The sequence below is a fragment of the Schistosoma mansoni genome, chromosome 1, assembly GCF_000237925.1.
Source record: "Schistosoma mansoni strain Puerto Rico chromosome 1, complete genome".
In the NCBI taxonomy this organism is placed as follows: domain Eukaryota; kingdom Metazoa; phylum Platyhelminthes; class Trematoda; order Strigeidida; family Schistosomatidae; genus Schistosoma; species Schistosoma mansoni.
In genome coordinates, this window is record NC_031495.1 from 40,480,275 (window position 1) to 40,498,889 (window position 18,615).

An 18,615-nucleotide genomic window follows, 5' to 3' on the forward strand; every position below is an offset into this window, starting at 1 on the left:
ATTAGCTCAGTTTTCACCTCACTCCGTTGATGTGTTGTAGCAACTTCGGCTGATGCACATACGTAATAGGTGCTACATTGCTTATAAATGACAGACTGAATATTGTAAATGTGTCTCACCAGAGAATGGAAGCAATCACGAGACCTAGGCCTATGTCAAATGCTTTCAACTAACTGAGATAGTATCTACTTAATTGAGCCTTGATAAGTAAAGATTTAACCTCGCTTACAACTGAATGATCCCCATAGCAACAACCGGTGAATAGTTCCATAAAAGAAACCTAAAATGTTCCACTTGAAAAGACTAGTAATAAGATATTAAAAAGGCATAAATACCTAAAATAAATACGAACGAAAATATTACTTAATAAACACCACTAGTAGTAAAGGTATAAGAAAGAGAGTTTATACCTACAACAATAAACTATAACAAAAAGGAATTTAGAAATTAAAATGATTCATGTGGTAAAGCAGTTCTTTTAGGGTAAAATGTATGATCCAGTGGAAAATGTAACAGATTTGTGACCCTTGACGTATACAATGTTGCATATTGTCCAAGACGTTGAGAAAAATAAGATGGATTATGAAAAGAACGAAAAATACTTCCAAATTGTGGATTAAATACACATTTACTACCACGTCTTAAAGCATTTCTTTCATCAAGCCACTTTTCAAGTAATAATTTTGCTTCATCTGTATGAACATGCTGAAAAGGTAAAATAGATGCAAAATATTATACAACTGTACTGATTTTAGAATTAAATGTACTCATATGACTGTTTAAACTAAACGTGTGACATCAAGATGAATGAACAAGATTTCACGTAATATTTGGATTTTTTTACCTATTAACATGTTAAGTCGAATCACAATAAAACGTTGTCTGTCGGATGCTTTGAATGTGCTCATTCACTGATACAGAGTCTGATTAGTTTAAGTATATTAGATATATGATATAAAAAAACTGTTAATCGTTGATCAGTTGTTTAAAACTCTGAGATGATTATACACACCAGATGATGAAATGTTTAAATTAATCTAAGTATCTTGTTTGATGCTCTAGCCATAAAACCAGTTAGAACAACACATCACTATTAAAGAAAAAAAATGAATCAGCTCTTTCCAAATTAGTTAACTGTTTGAGAAATAGTTGTGAAGACCGTTAGAATGACCAAAGGTCAGGATGAACTTGTTCGTCGACGAAAACATCAGTCAGTCAGTCAGCTACAACGCAACATCAGGCACACATATGCATCAGTCCAAGTTGCCATACCACATTAGCACAACAAGATCAACACCGAATTCAGTGAAGTAGTTAATTTGGTGGTGGTAGTATATAAAGAAAGGTTGTATATAAGGATATAGTATAGGAAGGAAAAAAGTTATGAAGCAATTTTAATCTCAAGGTTTAAGGGAAGATAAAGAGCGTATACACCTACGCCATTGTGATCGATTCTGAGCCATGTCACCCAGAGTCTCCAACCATTGGTTACGATAGTCACACGGACCCCAACCAAGTAGTCTGCATCTACCAACATGGCTCAGACTAGAACTCAGTGACTTCAAGAGCTGATGCCACGTTTGGGTTTGACCGCCCCTAACTCTCTTCCAACCATACCCTACACTAGTCAGCATTGCGCGTCGTGGTAATCGGTGTTCAGGCATACGTAACACGTGGCCTAACCATCTCAGTCGATGAAGATTCATAACCTCATCAACTGATTTACCATCATTCTCTAATAACCTGCGTCTAACCTCACTATTACTTACCCGGTTATCCCAGCAGATGCGAGCAATATTTCTAAGGCATCTGTGGTCAAATAGTAGTAGCTTACGAGTATCTTCTATTCTTAATCGCCACGTTTCGTAGCCGCAAAGTAGAACAGAACAAACTTCTGCGCAGTATACTCGTCGCTCAATTTATAGACGGATATCTAGCCTTTGCCATAGGTGATGTAAGTTGGCAAAAGCCAAACGAGCCTTTTGAATCCTTACACACACTTCGTCAGACTTTCAAGATAAGTGAAGTTGTCGACGCGTTCGACTTCTTCACTCCCTATCCTTAGTTCAGGTGTTCACACAGGCCAGTTCTGAAGCAAAACTTTGAATTTAGAGGTGGGGAAACGCATCTCAAACATCCTAGCATTGCTTCTCAGTGCTACCAAAACACTCTGCATTTTATCAGCGTCTTCACAAAACCAGATTTTGTCATCTGCTTATTCTAAGTCAATAAGTGGACCTCCTGGAAGGAGATCACTTCCTTAAAATTCAGTAGACGAGAATGCTATTTCCAGCAGTAGGTATATGATAAAGTTAAACCAAAATGGAGACAGTCGACAGTCTTGCAGGACACGACTTGAGGTTGCGAAATCAGATGACAGTTCGCCAATTGCTCTCAATCGACTGGTAGTGTTCGAGTAAAGAGTCTTCACGAGGTTTATGTACTTCTGAGGTACACCTTTCAATGACTGACACTGCCACAGGACCTCTCGGTCTACAGAGTCAAATGCTGCTTTTAAGTCAAAAAAACTATCATTGTCGGACGCCGACAAGCATGCCTTGGTTTTTAGGACCTGACAAATATTGAATATGTGGTCGATACAGCCAAGACCAGGTCAGAAGCCAGCCTGATTTTCTTGTGTTTGCAGTTCACGAGTCTTAGTTAGGCGCACGATAATTATTGAGGTTAGTACTTTAGATTTTATTTTAGTTAAACTAACTCCTCTATAGTTATCACAGGATGATTTTTGCCCCTTGCTTTATATTGGGACAATCAGTGATTGCGACCAGTCGGATGTGATTACGTCCAAATCCCAGATTTGAGCTAAAATATTAGTCAAACTAATCGCTAAAATTAGACCTTTGAAGCCAAACCATCCGGACCAGCTGCACTTCCTCATTTCAGATCAGCTATAGCCTTTTGAACTTAAACTACAGTAGGGGGACCTACTTCAATGTTCCATTCAGACTGTTTGGGAATGGTGGGTAGCTGTAAAATAGTTGAAGGCAAGTTGAACAGCTCCTTAAAGCGTTTCGCTCATCGTTCTAAACGTCTGAACTAAAAACATATGAGTGTCGTCTTCTCTGGCGATTGTCTCACACTTGATTTCTTAATTTCGGTATCTTTTTCACTCGGAAAGGCTTTCTGGTGTTACCTAAAGCTGCTGCCTTTTCCATCTCTTTTGCTTTCGTTGCCCACCACTGCTCACGATCGTTCCTTAGACTTTTGGTTAACCTAGATCTGATTTGTTTTCGCTCATCTTCGAGTTCGGAGCCCAATGCGATGAGTTTACAAGTGCAATAGACTAAGTAGAAATCCACTGTTTTTTTCGTGACTCCTTGGTTCAAGTCACCAACAGATGTCACTGCTGTTCGCAAGGCTGTATGTACATTTTTCCAAGCAACATCTGGGTCGGATTCGTTTTCAGAATTGCCTAAGTATGATTGCAATTGTTCCTAGAACTTACTTTAGGCTTTCTCGTCATTGCGTTTTACTCTAATGGGTCTTCTTAGTGTAGTTTTTCTGCGTCCAGTGAGGTGCAAGCGAATGGGTGCTCGTATTAAAGCATGATCAGAGTCTAAACACGTATCCTAGAACAAGCGACAGTCTTCTATCGAGCCTCACTGACGATGAATGATAGCGATATGGTTTACTGAGTTCATCGTTGGTTTGGTGCAGGAGGTCGCCACTATAGACGATGTTTCTGCTTATGCTTAAAATTAGTGCTTGCTGAAAGTAAATGATTGTCTGAGCATAGTTGAAACAGACGATCATTATTATCTGTTCGTTGAGCCGGAATACTAAAATACCCACCTAAATGTCTTTCTGTTTGATCACCTGCTACGAGTACTATGTTTAGCTTTATGAAGAAGTTCAAACAGCTTTCTGTAAAAGTCATCTTTCACTTCATCATGGCTGCAGTCAGTGGGAGCGTAGGCAGAAACGACGAAAAGGCAACGACGTGTGTCCCTATTCTTCCGAGTTCTTACAGAGCCGTTTAGCCGAACAGCACACAAACGACTGTTAACAGGGATCCATTCCGATAGTGCTTGTTCTGCTCTCGTACTTAGTGCTATGCCTACGCCGGACAGTTCACGAAAACTAGCCATCAGGTTGCCAAATTAACGGAGGGTGTATCTTGTCGGCTCTCCATTTTAGTGAGGTGAGGTCAAGTGAATGACCACACTAGTATCCTATATGCGTGTTTCAGAGACACAGCATACATCAATCGTACGAGATTCTAGGGTCTTAGCCAAGGACGCCTGTTGACCAATTTGACTTAGGGTACGTACGTTGAAGGCTCCAATGTGTAGTTTGGAGTGAGGTTTCAGTGGACCTGAGACAGTGTTTCGCGCACTAGAATCGTTGGCTATGATGACTGTTGGGATCAACCTGCAATTTTCTCGCAAGCGACATGACAAGCTCAGGAGTCATCAAGGAGCATTTCAACCAATCAGCGATTAATTAGAAGTTATGTTACTAAAATAACGTAAATGGAAAAGTCACATGTGGAGATCCTGATTGGCTGATTGATACACTACTACTATGTTTAGCAGTATTCTAGAACTTCCAGTAAAACTCAAGGACTCTTAAATTACTATAAAATCCTTATATTTTCTGTACATAAATGAACCCTATAGTAAAGTGCTCCCACGTATTTTGTGCCTTTTCTCTGGTCTTCAAGTCGCTGAGTAGTTCTAGCTCGGGGATACGGAACTAGCTTAAGGAAGCGAATATAGCGTTCACAATCGGCCAGACGTAACAATGACACTTTAGGAGGAAGCCAAAAGAGGAAGCTTAGAGTTGAAATTCAATGTAGGAGAAATAATGGGAATTGAAGAGGGAAACTGATTATGAATAAAATGATCTTGAATGTTGTTAGAGATATGAGGGCGGTTATCACTTTCCGGTTGCCACACCGTGGAAGGGTTCTTCTACAAGTACCTGAAAAGGAAATTGGATTAGAAGTGGTCTTAATGACCTGAGAGAGTCACCGCAGTGCCCAAGGGACAACTGCTTGAGGTCGGTCACACACCTTTTTGTGGGTAATTTTTGCGTTAGCTCCGTACTTTTTGGGGCCTTACCTCTGGAGACGGATATCCGTGGGATAAGGCGAGGTGTGCACTTTTTTAGGGTAGACCTTTCCTAACATCACCCCTCTTTGTGGGGGGTTATGCTGGTTGTCTGAAGGAAACACCTTACTACCGTCATACCTCTGTACAGTCCGCAGCACGACTTAGCCGTCGAACTGTGGGTTTGCTGGTTTTAGTCATACCGCTCTTCAACCGACCTGCCTGGCATGGTAGGACCTTGAGGAACGATTGTTCCAGCCAGTATAGCTCGATTGGTTCATTACGATAGGCAAGCCTGACCACCACGTCAAGGTAGCAACATCGGTCACTATGGAGATAGGGTAAATTTATTTGTAGTGAATTGGATTGACATACCTTGAAACTCGTAAAACAAACTTGGTCCGTGTGCCTATATATATATATATATATATATATATATATATATATATGAGCAGGCACAGTCAAACATTTTATTAGTTTATAAATCATATAACCGGCAATTACCCGCTAATTGCTCAAATGCAGAAAAATTTGATAAATGTTCCTTAGTAAATAATAACAACGGAATTATACAATGTTTCCTCTTTAGTAACTGATAGTTAACATAGCACACCTTAATGTTGTTTTTACTCTCATAAAACGATTAAATTGTAAGTTCAAAAGATGTTTAACCTTTATAAGATTAAATACAATAAATAAAAACTTCGTGGTGAAAAACATTTGAGCCTTTTTTAAAAATGAAGCTTTGACGAAATTTATAATTGTCAACAAAATTAAGTTAATATAATTATTCAAATCAGATTTACTTGGTTTTCCTGAATCAATTTTTCTAACATTCTTAAACGTTTTAAATTAATTTTAAAATCAGGATTATTGGCAGCAATAAGTTCACTTTCAAGTTCCGGTATAACAGCTCCAGTCATCCAACCATATGTACTGGCCACATCCTAATAAAATAACAACATAATTGATTTAAATGTATGCTTTTATGGAGTAATACATTGTTTGCCAGAAAATAAAATTTTACTTCATTTTTACCACTGAATTATTCGTTCTACGATCGAGGTTAGTAAAGATTAATTGAAGATAAAAACTACAAACGCAAACATGAATAACATTATTTATTGTATGACTTCATCTGATATGAAGCTGAAATTAGGTACTGGTCCATAATTGGAAATCATGTAAGAGCAAATTTAATTTAGACTACACTTCCATAGAAAAAAGGTAGCATAATAAGAAGACAAAGTTGATCTAGAGAAAATGTTATGTTCTTGAGCGAGGCATTACGAATAAATCAGGATCATGAACTTACCTTTCAAGGGAATTTACATAAATATAGGGAGAAGTCAAATCAATTAACAATGATGGGTAAAAATATAAACGAGCGCAAGAGATAGTATAAAAATAAAAAAACAGAAATATCGAATATTGGTGTCAGACTTGACATTAAACAATGGTTAAGGATAATCACGGGAAGTTCGATGAGAGTACAAACTGCTGTTTCGAAACATAAAAGAAGAATGAATTTTCTAATAAATAGAACTTCTAGAAACTGAATAAAAACTTCTTGGCAAGTTTTATTTAGGTATTGAAATCTGTTTTTAGATTAATCCTATATTTTGTTACAGTTATATACTTTATCGATGGAGGATAATGGTTGTAAATACTCTGGACGTATTTGAGTTCTCATCCATTCCACCACATATATTTCACCACTCTTAACTGTATAGCTAGACTACTCTATTGTTCATAGATTATACACATACGTTAACTGGTAAATCCGATGTGATATATGACGCAATCATTCACTCAACATTAAAGATTAAATAAAATCATTCTTTGCGCGCCGACAAACCTGGCCATTTCTAGTTTCCGCCTAAAAATTGTCGGATTTGGCTCCCTTTAGTAGAGTAATGTGAACACTTTTCTTTGCGATGGATTGGAGAAAGATTTTAAATTTCTACATGGACCTGAAAAAACTATTTGTTTATCAGTCATCGGTTAGACGTATACTATACGTGTATTTTTATGGCAGATAAAGTCCATGGAATAGATACCTCAGTGTGGTATACGAAAACGAAAATCTGATAAATATGTGAAAACTCAGGTCATTCAGAGTTAATCCAAGCCTGATCTATATCCCTCACAACCCGGTTATTAGTTTCTGTAGTACCACAGTAAAAATTCAAGCCCACAGAGTTGAAGAGCTATCATAAATAAAGTGATACAATGAATAAATAAAAGCACTGAATACAGTGTAATACTGTAGGCTACAAAAAAGTGAACATTACACTGCTAAATGTAATAATAATTATGAAGGATTACAAATTTTTGGAAAAAAAATTTTGTTATTTATATGCTCACTTTAATTTATCATTAGTGGATAAGCTATGATACTATATACATTCAAGTTAATAGGAGAGTTTTGCGAACTACTGTAAGAAAAAACTTTAGACAATTTTATGATAATTAATTATTTATTTAAGCAGATAAAAAAAGAAATCGATTTAAATTCACAAGTAAAGTGGCATTTTCAGCGATATTTGATGATAGCTGTAATGTTTTGAAACACATTGATTTGACAAGATTATATGTAACTTAGGCTAAATAATGATTTCTGTTATTATTAAGGATGTTTACTAAGACTGAGAAATACTTCTGCCTGCCACTTATTGTGACGGAATGAGACTACTTTGTTGACAAAAAGAAGAAAACATGACTGAAGAATCAAACTGATTTATTCACCAGCCACTAATTAAACGATATCCGGAATAGTGGTAAAAATGAATTATATACCATTTTTAATGTTTGATTATTCAATCATCAAATGTGTATGAACAATTTTACAGAATCAATAAATGAGCTGAATTAACCGAGAAATATAATTCCTCACGACATCATATGTATTTGTCTCTTTCCTAACAAGAACACTATAAGTTTATAATAAGTTTAGAAAAACAAATAAAAAAGCATACATAAAAATTACAACTGATTGAATATTGAAAAAAATTGATAATAGGTTGTTCTGAAACTGGTAAAATAACGCAAGTTACCTTATAGATACGATTAAGTTAATCCTGACTATTTATTATATAAGAGCAAAAAATGAGGATAAATTATTTTAATAGAAGGAACTCATACACTAATTAAACTTGATATAGGAAAGGTTATTAATATGAAATATAAATTATATACAGAATACAGAAGTAAAAATGATATCATTTGATAAAATAGTATAAGCATAGATCTGTTAGTCTAACATTGATCAGTTTATGATTTCAAAAAAAACCCGGCAATCTCCACACCTCTATGCTGATAATTATTGTGTCCTCACTGGTACCTAGATTCGAGAGTTAATTCTCAGAGTTCTAGTGAGAAGACATGACCAGTGGAGTTCAACTGTATTGAGCGTGGGGCAGTTATCCACCAAAGACAATGGAAGATGATAGCGTGATTTCGCGGATTAGTTGAAGTTAGACAATAACACCTTTGGATGTCAGCTCAGTGGTCTAGAGGTCAGGCGTTTGCGCTAAACCGCAGATCCTGGGTTCAAGTCCCACCGCATGCGGGGTCACGAGTGTGCACTGCTGTGAAGTCTCATAATAAGACGAAGCAGCTGTCTAGTGCTTTTAGGTTTTAAAGGGCGGTATAACACTGATCAGCAAATGATCTGAATAAAAACTCAACAATCTTCACAACCCTATAATAATTTTTTTGAACTCTTATTTAATTTGTGTATAAAATGCTTTGACAAGTGAATGTGTGACCAGGTTGGTCAAAATGTATAGCGCGAATAAAGCACACTGCAGATCAATTCCGCTTCACATCGTTCTCTCAAAATTTAAGTAATAAAATTAAGAAGTATTCGATCTTATAGTTTGTAAACGTGTATTGTGGAATGAGGTCATGTGAAAATTTAACATATCATAATATACAATACATTATTGACACTAACTATAAAAGTGATGGATTAATTAATGAACAAATAATTGTTTAGTCTAAAGTATACAATAATAATTTCGTCATTCCATCATAATTAATACATAAATAAATAGAATTACAATATTATTCTGCATACAAAGTTGATTAAATTAACTCGATTAATTTCAACAAATCTTACTGCAAGATCAGCATAGACATGATCTCCGAAATATAATATACTAGCTGAAGACCAACCTGTAAGTTTTATCATCTCTTCTAAACAACCCTAGAAAAATAGGAATACAAGTATTAAAATTAAATCTTAGATAGAACTTGAAGGTAAAAATAGTTTCGTTAGACTCAACAAATCAAAATGACTTGAATCATTTATTTAATATCCCGCCACCTTGGAGTACTCAGTTGTAGTGAAATTAAAGTATAGTTGGTCATTGAGCATGGACAAAAAGACGCAACCCACTGACTAGGAAATGTGATTTCCTCTCCTCATTCATTTCTACTCCAGAGTAACTAAGAATGATTGTTTGTAGTTGTGTTGGGTAAAGTATTATCTGGTTCTCTACTCTGCGTCGTGAATCCTGGATTTGATATAACGTGACTAGTCTCATTAACGTATTACCGTAGAATACATGAGAGAAAAATATTTTAAACAATCCTTTATATCATATTAAAAGACAATTCATTGTTTCGTATTAGCTAAAAGTAAACCACTTATCAAACAATTTTCACATTTTTAAGCTTGGAAACCAAACACGTTTTACACTTGTTTATAAACCTTTATCTACAAATTCCAGTTCAGGATCTGTGGAAGAAAGAAATAAGGGATGAAGTGATTCGAAACCACTCTAATCATAAACTGTTAATCATATACTTACAATCTCATTACGAGTTAACAGGAGATTGATACAAGCTGTCGTATGACCCTTTTACGACATTTCCATGTTTTATTGAAACCTTATCGACTAGATTATATGCAGGGATGTCTATATCAATTTGCCTAAATTCTTCTTTGCCTACTTTCTAAAATGTCTCCTAGTTGATTATTCACTGTTAAATTTGATTGTATTTTGATTGTGTTGGCCTTGTGTGTCTGTTATCTATACTTGATAAGTCTTTTCGATTGAACGCTACTTTGTTATATCGGGTCACCTCTGATTATTATGTCCCAATCGCTTATCACTTATACTCAAAAACGAGGAACCACTGCAATCCGTATTACGCGAAAGTAAGAACAAAAAGACTGGTACAAGTGAAGATTTATCAACCCCAAAACATGACGACGACTCTAGTCGAAAATACGCTCATATAATGATTTATATATTGATCATAATGAGTAAATCAATCTAACTTTGACTTTTCTTCCCGTCATATCAATACTCTAATTTTTTTAAATTTATAATTGATATATTATTCACCTTAATAAATACTAAATCACCCTTTTTTCCACTGAGTAGGCTTTTTCTGTCTCTCATGCGAGCATCTATTCAATTTCCTTATTCACTCGTTCAATTTGTCTGCTTACACGAATGTCTGAAGTATGCATGTCCTAAATGCAACTCGTATTCGACCCTTTCTTTCTAGGTTTTATTAACATAACTGGTCGACAGAAGATATTCAAAGTTGAACAGGTTATATATTTCATTTGCATCAATATCGCTCAATCATAATGAAGTTAATAATAGGTACGAAGTAGCCAGTTAAACGTCGTTCCTTGGAATATTATTACAGTGGGCTTTTACATAGATCCTTTGATACGTTATTAATAACAAGGGATTCAAGGTTAACAGGTGTACAGCTATAAAACAATTTCGAAAAGGGATCTAATGAAATCTCCCTTTACAAACCTGATGTGAATTATTTGACTAATTGAAACGCAAGCAATATCATAATCGAGAGGAGCCTGACACATATCTGTAGTGTTGTGTTTATTGGACGTTGAATAATCTTAGGTGTGTATCTTGCAAAATTTATTTGACACAAAATACATAAAACAAAATCACATGGAAATCATTATAGATACCTAAATATTGATCAGCGTTGATCATTTGAACGATAATGACCAATTATTTAATGTAAAAGTATAAATGTGATCATTTTTTTAACACTCATGACAGTGTAATATTGTAAAATGAGATAAAGTATGATAAAATTAAGGAAGTTAAGATAACAGAAATAAAGATTTACTTCGCATTCGATTTAAATATTGTATTCTGTTCAGTATAAACCGACAAATTTGATCAACATTGATTATTATTTGACAAAGACACATCAGGGTCTGTCTAAAATTTTCGACCGCTATTTTTCCAAACGTGAACTTATTGCTATAAAACTCCTATTAACTGCATGTACTTAAGTGTTACCATTACATCTTTATAATCACTTAACATATTGTATGTCGAGAAACATTTGCTGAAATCATACCCAGGGAAATGAATATTCAGAATCTTATTATTATTGTCATTATGGTGAAAATATTACACAAGTAATCAAAGACATACTCCTTCATATATTTGACCTCGTTTAAATGTTTGAACTGCTTCCCAATCTTTGAAAGTTCCACTGATATCAGTACGTCGAAATTGCCTACAAAATGTTGAAAAATAACCTAAAAGTCATGGAATTGAAGATATGACATAATATTTATAGGATGTTGAATTACGAAATGAAAAAGCTCAGCGATATGTGTTTATGTATCAATCAATAGAATTTGTTTCCCAAAAATAATGCACATTAATGTGAGGAATACTATGACAAATAACCAGGTACCACTTCACAGATACGATAGGATCTAAAGTTAGATGATGATTACAGAGGGAATTTTCCTTCCAAAGTTAACCGGTGTATGTTTTCAATTATAGATATTTATATATGGTTAATATATATATTTATGTATTCTCAGTTGAAAGACAATATCATATTACACATTACCAATCCTGAAGAATTAGTTCATTCATAAGTACAAATATACTATTGTCGGAATGATTACAATTTTAATGTGAACATTTCAAATTTTATTGATTACAGCATGTTAATGTTAAATAATAATATCATTAAGGCATACTTACACTGTTCTCAGTTAATGAGAGGCCTTTAAATAGAATGAATTGCTGTTATTCAGTAAATTATGTTTGTTTATATTAATCACGATCAATTAATTTCAGTTTGTATAAAAATAACAATGTAAAGAAAACAAGCTTTATTTGAAAAGTATTGAAATTAGAAAGTGAAAAGTTTTACCGATATTTTTGACTTGAATTGTTCAATTATTTAATCGATTGAGAAAAATAAATAATTGAAATTAGATACCACTTATGTCTAAACTATATGCTAAGCCAGAGACAAAAGCGAATGAGTTATAATGAGCTTGAATTGTAAGTATTGTTATTGTTCTATCTAACTGGGTTTCTTTTATTCTATACAACAGACAGATTTTTTTCCAAAGAAATGCACAGGTTTTCATCATAACTTTGTCCTCCGATCTTTTGTTTTACAGTTCGCTTGAAACTTTTAGAAATTTTGATCAAGAACTGTAGAAATTTTCGCGTTCTATTGTATTTAATCACTGAACGAGAATAAGCATTGATCAACCCTCATCTCATTTTGGAAATTTCACAGACAGTCCGTTATCAGACTTCTAAACTAGGATTCAAATGTATTGTATTGAGATCAAAACAAAACTCAAAAAATTGTTGATCGTGAATTTAGCTGATAATTCCATTTAACCGGATTAGGAGTTTAAGGGAAATGCAGTAGACAGTTCTTCACCATAATCTCAAATAGTTTTGAGTTATGCAACTCCAAATTACTGTGGAAGAATAATTATAAGTTCTTATGTTAAGATTAACACAAAAGAGTTCGTTTGTTTTGTAGTATCCGACTGCAAATCCCTATTTCAAGAATACGTTCTCACCTGTGGCCCGGTCCGGTTACCTACAGGCGCCTCCTAACATCTGGATAAGCCAACTTGACAGAGGAATAATATTAAGAGTGTAGTAAGTTGCATTTGTCGAACGTAAACGCTTATAACGGATGGGTATTACTACATTTTTATCATGATTATTGGGATGAATATGTGGGCTCTAATCTTGAGGGGAGGGTAGTTTCAGTTAGTTAAAAAAGATCACTTATCCTTCTGCCTAAAAGATTACATTGAGTGGTCTGGTAAGGCATCTGCATTTCACAGCTTTGTCATTTGTTTTATCGTGAGAAAATATATATATATACTTTAAGGTGGTACCAATCAGATCTTTTCTACTCAATTTACAGGGTTGGTATTTCTAATCTAATTTTCAATACGGTCAACATATCAGTAGGTCCCATGATATAGTTATTACCGATTTTCTCGTCTTTAATCAATAAATCAAATGTATTAGCATATATTTAACCGTGAATTACATTAGTTTTACTGTTAATGACGAACCTAGATTACAGTCACGATTGTTCATGCAAGACAAGTTGCCATTGATGAATCTTGATAGTGATTAGCCTATTAACAATCGATTCACACTAGATTGAATCTCTGGGTTTCAATACAGAGAAATTGATTATCAGAGAAGGTAATTTGTGTTTGTTCAACAAAATTTATTTACATAATAATCAGGAAATATGGAATAATTAAAACAATTTTTCACAGCAAATTTAACTACTTAAATATTAAAAAGAGTATAATTTTGTCTAATAAAACAGCGACAACTAACTAGAAATAAGGTTTTCAAAATTAGAGGATTTTGAGAGAACATCAGCTTAGCAAACGTTATACGGATAAGTAAATGACTACATGATGTATACTTGAAATAAAGTTTAAAGTGACACTAAATAAGGCACATGAACAAATCATTAGGAGCAATAATGCAGGCTACATTGAAACATTTAACAAAATAAGAACCCTACGTAAATTTGTAATTACAACTAAGAGGTCTTAACTAGAAACAATAAGACCATATTAAGAATAACTGACGCAACTTTAGAAACATCTAAAGTATAATGAGTGAATGGAGTTGATGTGAAAAATATTTAGTACACTTCCAGCGATCCCATCACATAAAACAGTACTTTTGAAATTTGTTTACATTGAGATTCCAAGGAGAAGATAAATACATTTGGTTAATAAGTCCCTGATTCTATTACAAGGATTAGTAAGCATTACAAGAGTAAGGTATACTAACGATGGTGATGGAGTAAAATTACTTATTAGAAACCTAATTGGACGAAATACAGCAACGAAGTAATATAAACAATACAATTAGATACATATGAATAAAAGAAAATGTGAGACTAACCCCAGTGGTGATTTAAAGAACGATGGTTTATTGGCTCTAGAAATAATCACGTCAAACAATTCTTGCCAGTCGTTTCCAACCAAAAATTTTAAACCCTTGTCTCTTTATTTATGAATTATGAAAGTAGGATAAATTAGTGAGTGAATAAAACAAAGAAACGTAAATACAGTCGGAAAAAAACATTCTAACATTCTAACACAGTATAAAAACAATAATAAAGCAATTTGATTATAAAAACAGGTTAGTGTACATAGTTATGGGCCAGATATTCAGCGTGGAGGTTTGTTTTACTATCCGACTGCTTAAACTGAAGTAGATGAAACGGGATAGAAACATGTCGGGGCGTACGTTCACTTACTATGCTCACATCAGGGTCTATAATTTGACGGATCAAACTTAATCTAAGCTACAGCTGCCGTGTGGTTTCCTTAGATGAATGAAAAAAAGTGATATGCCAATGAGAACCAAAATCATAAAGAGCTAGGTGAATATAACCATGGGGATAAGATAATTATTTATATTGTTAGTTAAACGTACTGTTTATATGAAATTCCTTCTTTTGAGAAGAAACAGGAAACATGTTGTTCAGTACTAATAAAATTATTATTCGCTCAATAATAACGTTTCTAATTAATCGTGTTGCTAGTAATCATATCTAGAAATTCAATAGGCTTACTATGGAATATTTTTTAATATACAATAAAGTGATTACTAGTATATTATGTATTCAGAAAAGTGATTTCTCTGCGAAAAATGTAATCAAGTCGTACTCATCATGGAAAGAAACAACTGCTTGAGACTTTTACAGAAATATTCGATAAGAAATCATAGATGTTCACTAGCTACAAAACGAAAACTGAGGTTAGAGCTATAGATAGTGGTTAGTACAAAATATTTAGTAATACGAGGCTTTTAGTGATGTTGTCTACACTGAGTTAAATAATAAAATCCCCAACGTTTTACTGACATTTTAAACGGAAATTTTAACTCCAACTTCAAATAAAGGCGAGCTGTTGTTAAACTATTCTCTACTGATAAACTTGTTTATAATGTATTACTTCCACAGGATTCTTACCTTATTATGCGTCTTTAGATTCTCATAGTGCTTCACTAGGTTGACTTCTTACCATACGACTAATTAACCTTGCACGTACACGTTAATAGATTCAATACATATTGATTAGTTAGTACATTTTGAAAGCTTGAGATAGTACAATTGATAAATGAACGAATGGCTGTTTATAGAGATATTTTTTGGATAATTTTATTCCATTGGTTTTAAACGATGTAGACTTACATGTAAGCAGCTGAACTGTTTGAAATAACAAATAATTTCTTATTATTTTCTACTAAGCGATGTAAAAATGTAGATAATTGAGGCGCCTTCGCAATATACCTTTCTGTAAAGTTAAAATGAATCATATTCTCAATGGGTTGGATACGTACGTTAAATTAAAAATTAGTTTTCTTAAAAGTAGGCATTAATTAAATAGTAGTCTTTTAACATGATGGGGATCTTTAAACAATTAATGGAATAATCGATGAAAGTTATGATATAATGAACGCACCTATCTATTCTGAAGCTTCTCATTAGTACGTTACTTTTCACAGTTTGACGTCAATACTTATTATTGTTAATGATATTGGAAAACTTGTTAGAATTCATCAAGTACTATCTGAATTTAAGAAATTTTAGAGATTTAATTTCCATAACAACAAAGCTTTCAGATTCTATCTCAAAGGTAGATCATCAACAACGTACAAATATAAACCTTATAAGTCAGGAAAAAACATAACTGCCTTAATTTTTAGGTACTGCTGAAAACCAAAGTGGATGATGATCGATCAGACCTCTCAAAACTACGAAGTTGGATTAAAACTATTATTGATAATTTATCGAACAAAAAAATAAGACACACATGCAATTTAGAGATAGACTGTATTAAGTTACCTGGATCAGACATTACGGTTTGACCTAGAAGGCCAGATTTGTGAACTCTTGCAACAGCTGTCTAAAAGATAAGTATACATGGGATGTATTTGTTACTATTATCATGTACATTTTAAATAAATAAATGGATAGTGTAGTAAGCGGAGAATAATGTGCACAAGGCAATAGTAAACTGCAAATATGATCAAAACATACAAAACACATGATTGAATTGAAATTAAACAGACGAAATTGTTTTTGATTTATTCCTTTGGTTGGCAAATTTGTCCTAGAACAGAATACGATGATTTTTAACTTAACAATGAAACCTTTCTCTACTGAAAATTTCGATCATAGGACTACATGTCCTGAGCAATTTAATTCCAATCATTTGTTACTTTTTCAGGTTTTCAACATAGTATGGTAAGAATTACGCAACAATTTATTGGTATTTAAAGGAGAAAGAGTAAATTTGGTAATAACGATTAATGTACACATCAGCTGGAAGTTAAGTATCTGTTCTACGGAGCATAATATATGACAGTAGCAATTCGACATACGTACGACAATAAAGGATTCAGACTATTTGTTGAGAAGGATGTACGTCTGAAAAATCTTAATACTTAAGTACTATGCACATACGAAGTGATGGTGCACATAACATAATAATGACATTTTAGAACAGAATTAAATTAACAATAAATATAAAATATGACAGTGAACCTGGAAAATGCTATATTTGTATATACACGTAAATCGGTCACAACATGTTGAAGCTACTCTGTTAAAGGCCTACAATCAGTTACTGAATTAATTTATAAGTGAGTAGTATGACTTTTATTTCATATATCACATGTTCAACGCATACTTTACAATAAAATCAAGAAATACTGACCTAATATTCTGTATATTTGTTTACTGACAGGTATGTTTATTATAGAGTGGCTACAAATATCAATTAGAAAATGAGACTTCGTCAGCCACTAGGTCGAAATAACTAGTACAAATATCCATGTGAATGAGCGACTCATTTTCTCAATTAATTGTCGAATTAGACTAAAATGAAGACTAGCTCTGATGTAATGTTTTGCATTTGACAGGTAGAAAATACAGGCTTGATATTAATATTTAAGGCATTCAAAAGAAATAAATTTTGTTAACATTATGAAATTGTTAAAAGATTTTCGATTGTTTTAACTTCTACATTATAAAAAAAGGTTGATATATATAGGTGACAATAATAATGATAACAATACAATAAAACTTCTGCATGTTACTGAATTATTGAAGAACACTTACAGAAACATCCTGATAAACATAAACAGGCTTATAATCTATTCCATGTCGATCGAAAAACTATAAATGAGAAAAAAAATTATTTTGTTGATTGAAAGCAAAGTGTTGTCAAAAAAAATAATTGTAGCCGTAAATAAATAGTATTAATTGAAGAACATTATGCGTGAAACTTATATTTGAAATAATCCCAACGATTGAAATCTAAATATTTCTAACGTTTCGTCCAGCAAACTGTTCTGGGATTCTTCAGCGTAATCATCAAAATTATAAAAAAATATGTAGCGTTTAACAATCAAATCAAATATTTGCTGTGCTAATCCAATCATATTTAGATGTTGAGTTTGGTAAATAAGATGAGTCGTTTAAATTCGAATCATGTGAAAAGTTCACAATGTGAAAATGAATAAATTGTGTGTGTGTATATATAATAATAATAATAATATATATTCTGAAAATAATATTTACAGAATTCACACCAGTTTACAGGCATGATCAGATTGTTATAAATGTTATATATGTTATATATGTAAGATTGAGTTATTAATAGTCGATATCAGGTGTTAAATTTGCTTTTATATGAAGGAAAAATAAAAGTGCAAGCTGAAGGTTGAAAAAGTCCAGACAAGTTAGCTAGACGAAACGTTGGAATTATTTAAACTTCAATCACTGAGATTACTTCAAATATAATTTTCATATATAATGACTTCTCTATACTCGGTGCGCAATTTTTGTCAACCTATTCGTTCTAATATTGACGAATATTCAAATAGATGACGAAAAACGTTCTCGTTTTGGGGTTTCGAGTAACTCGAAGTTCTTGTTTCAATTAAGATATCAACATATAATTTAATTGAAGAAGTGTGTATTGTACAGAAGTCTTAATTCACTCGAATGTCAATACTAACTTAGCTGATATCAATTAGTGAAAGAAGTTATCCTTAAGAAAATGTAAAAAAGATTTCAACGAAAAAAAAGGCAACCAAAAACTTGTTGAATAATTATAATTATGAAGTGTGTGTTTTCATCAAGTTTCCATGAAAAGAATAACTGAACGATTTTTCATAGTTGAAAGCGTGAGTCAATTGAAGCTAGACCA

The 18,615-nt window shown here is 33.3% G+C and overlaps 1 protein-coding gene across 1 annotated transcript in view; it reads right to left on the reverse strand.

Moving 5' to 3' along the window:
* Positions 1–349: 349 nt before the first annotated feature.
* Positions 350–18,615, reverse strand: part of Smp_008340 (putative 5'-nucleotidase domain-containing proteinical protein) — a gene marked incomplete at its 5' end in the record, with an annotated part of 33,241 nt that continues 14,975 nt past the window's right edge. Inside the window, 8 exons of the mRNA XM_018794424.1 lie at positions 350–705; positions 5,879–6,019; positions 9,196–9,282; positions 11,513–11,597; positions 14,294–14,395; positions 15,591–15,693; positions 16,245–16,305; positions 17,523–17,579. Coding sequence (XP_018648838.1) covers positions 448–705; positions 5,879–6,019; positions 9,196–9,282; positions 11,513–11,597; positions 14,294–14,395; positions 15,591–15,693; positions 16,245–16,305; positions 17,523–17,579 — 894 coding nt within the window. The 3' untranslated portion in view covers positions 350–447. The remainder of the gene's footprint in view (positions 706–5,878; positions 6,020–9,195; positions 9,283–11,512; positions 11,598–14,293; positions 14,396–15,590; positions 15,694–16,244; positions 16,306–17,522; positions 17,580–18,615) is intronic.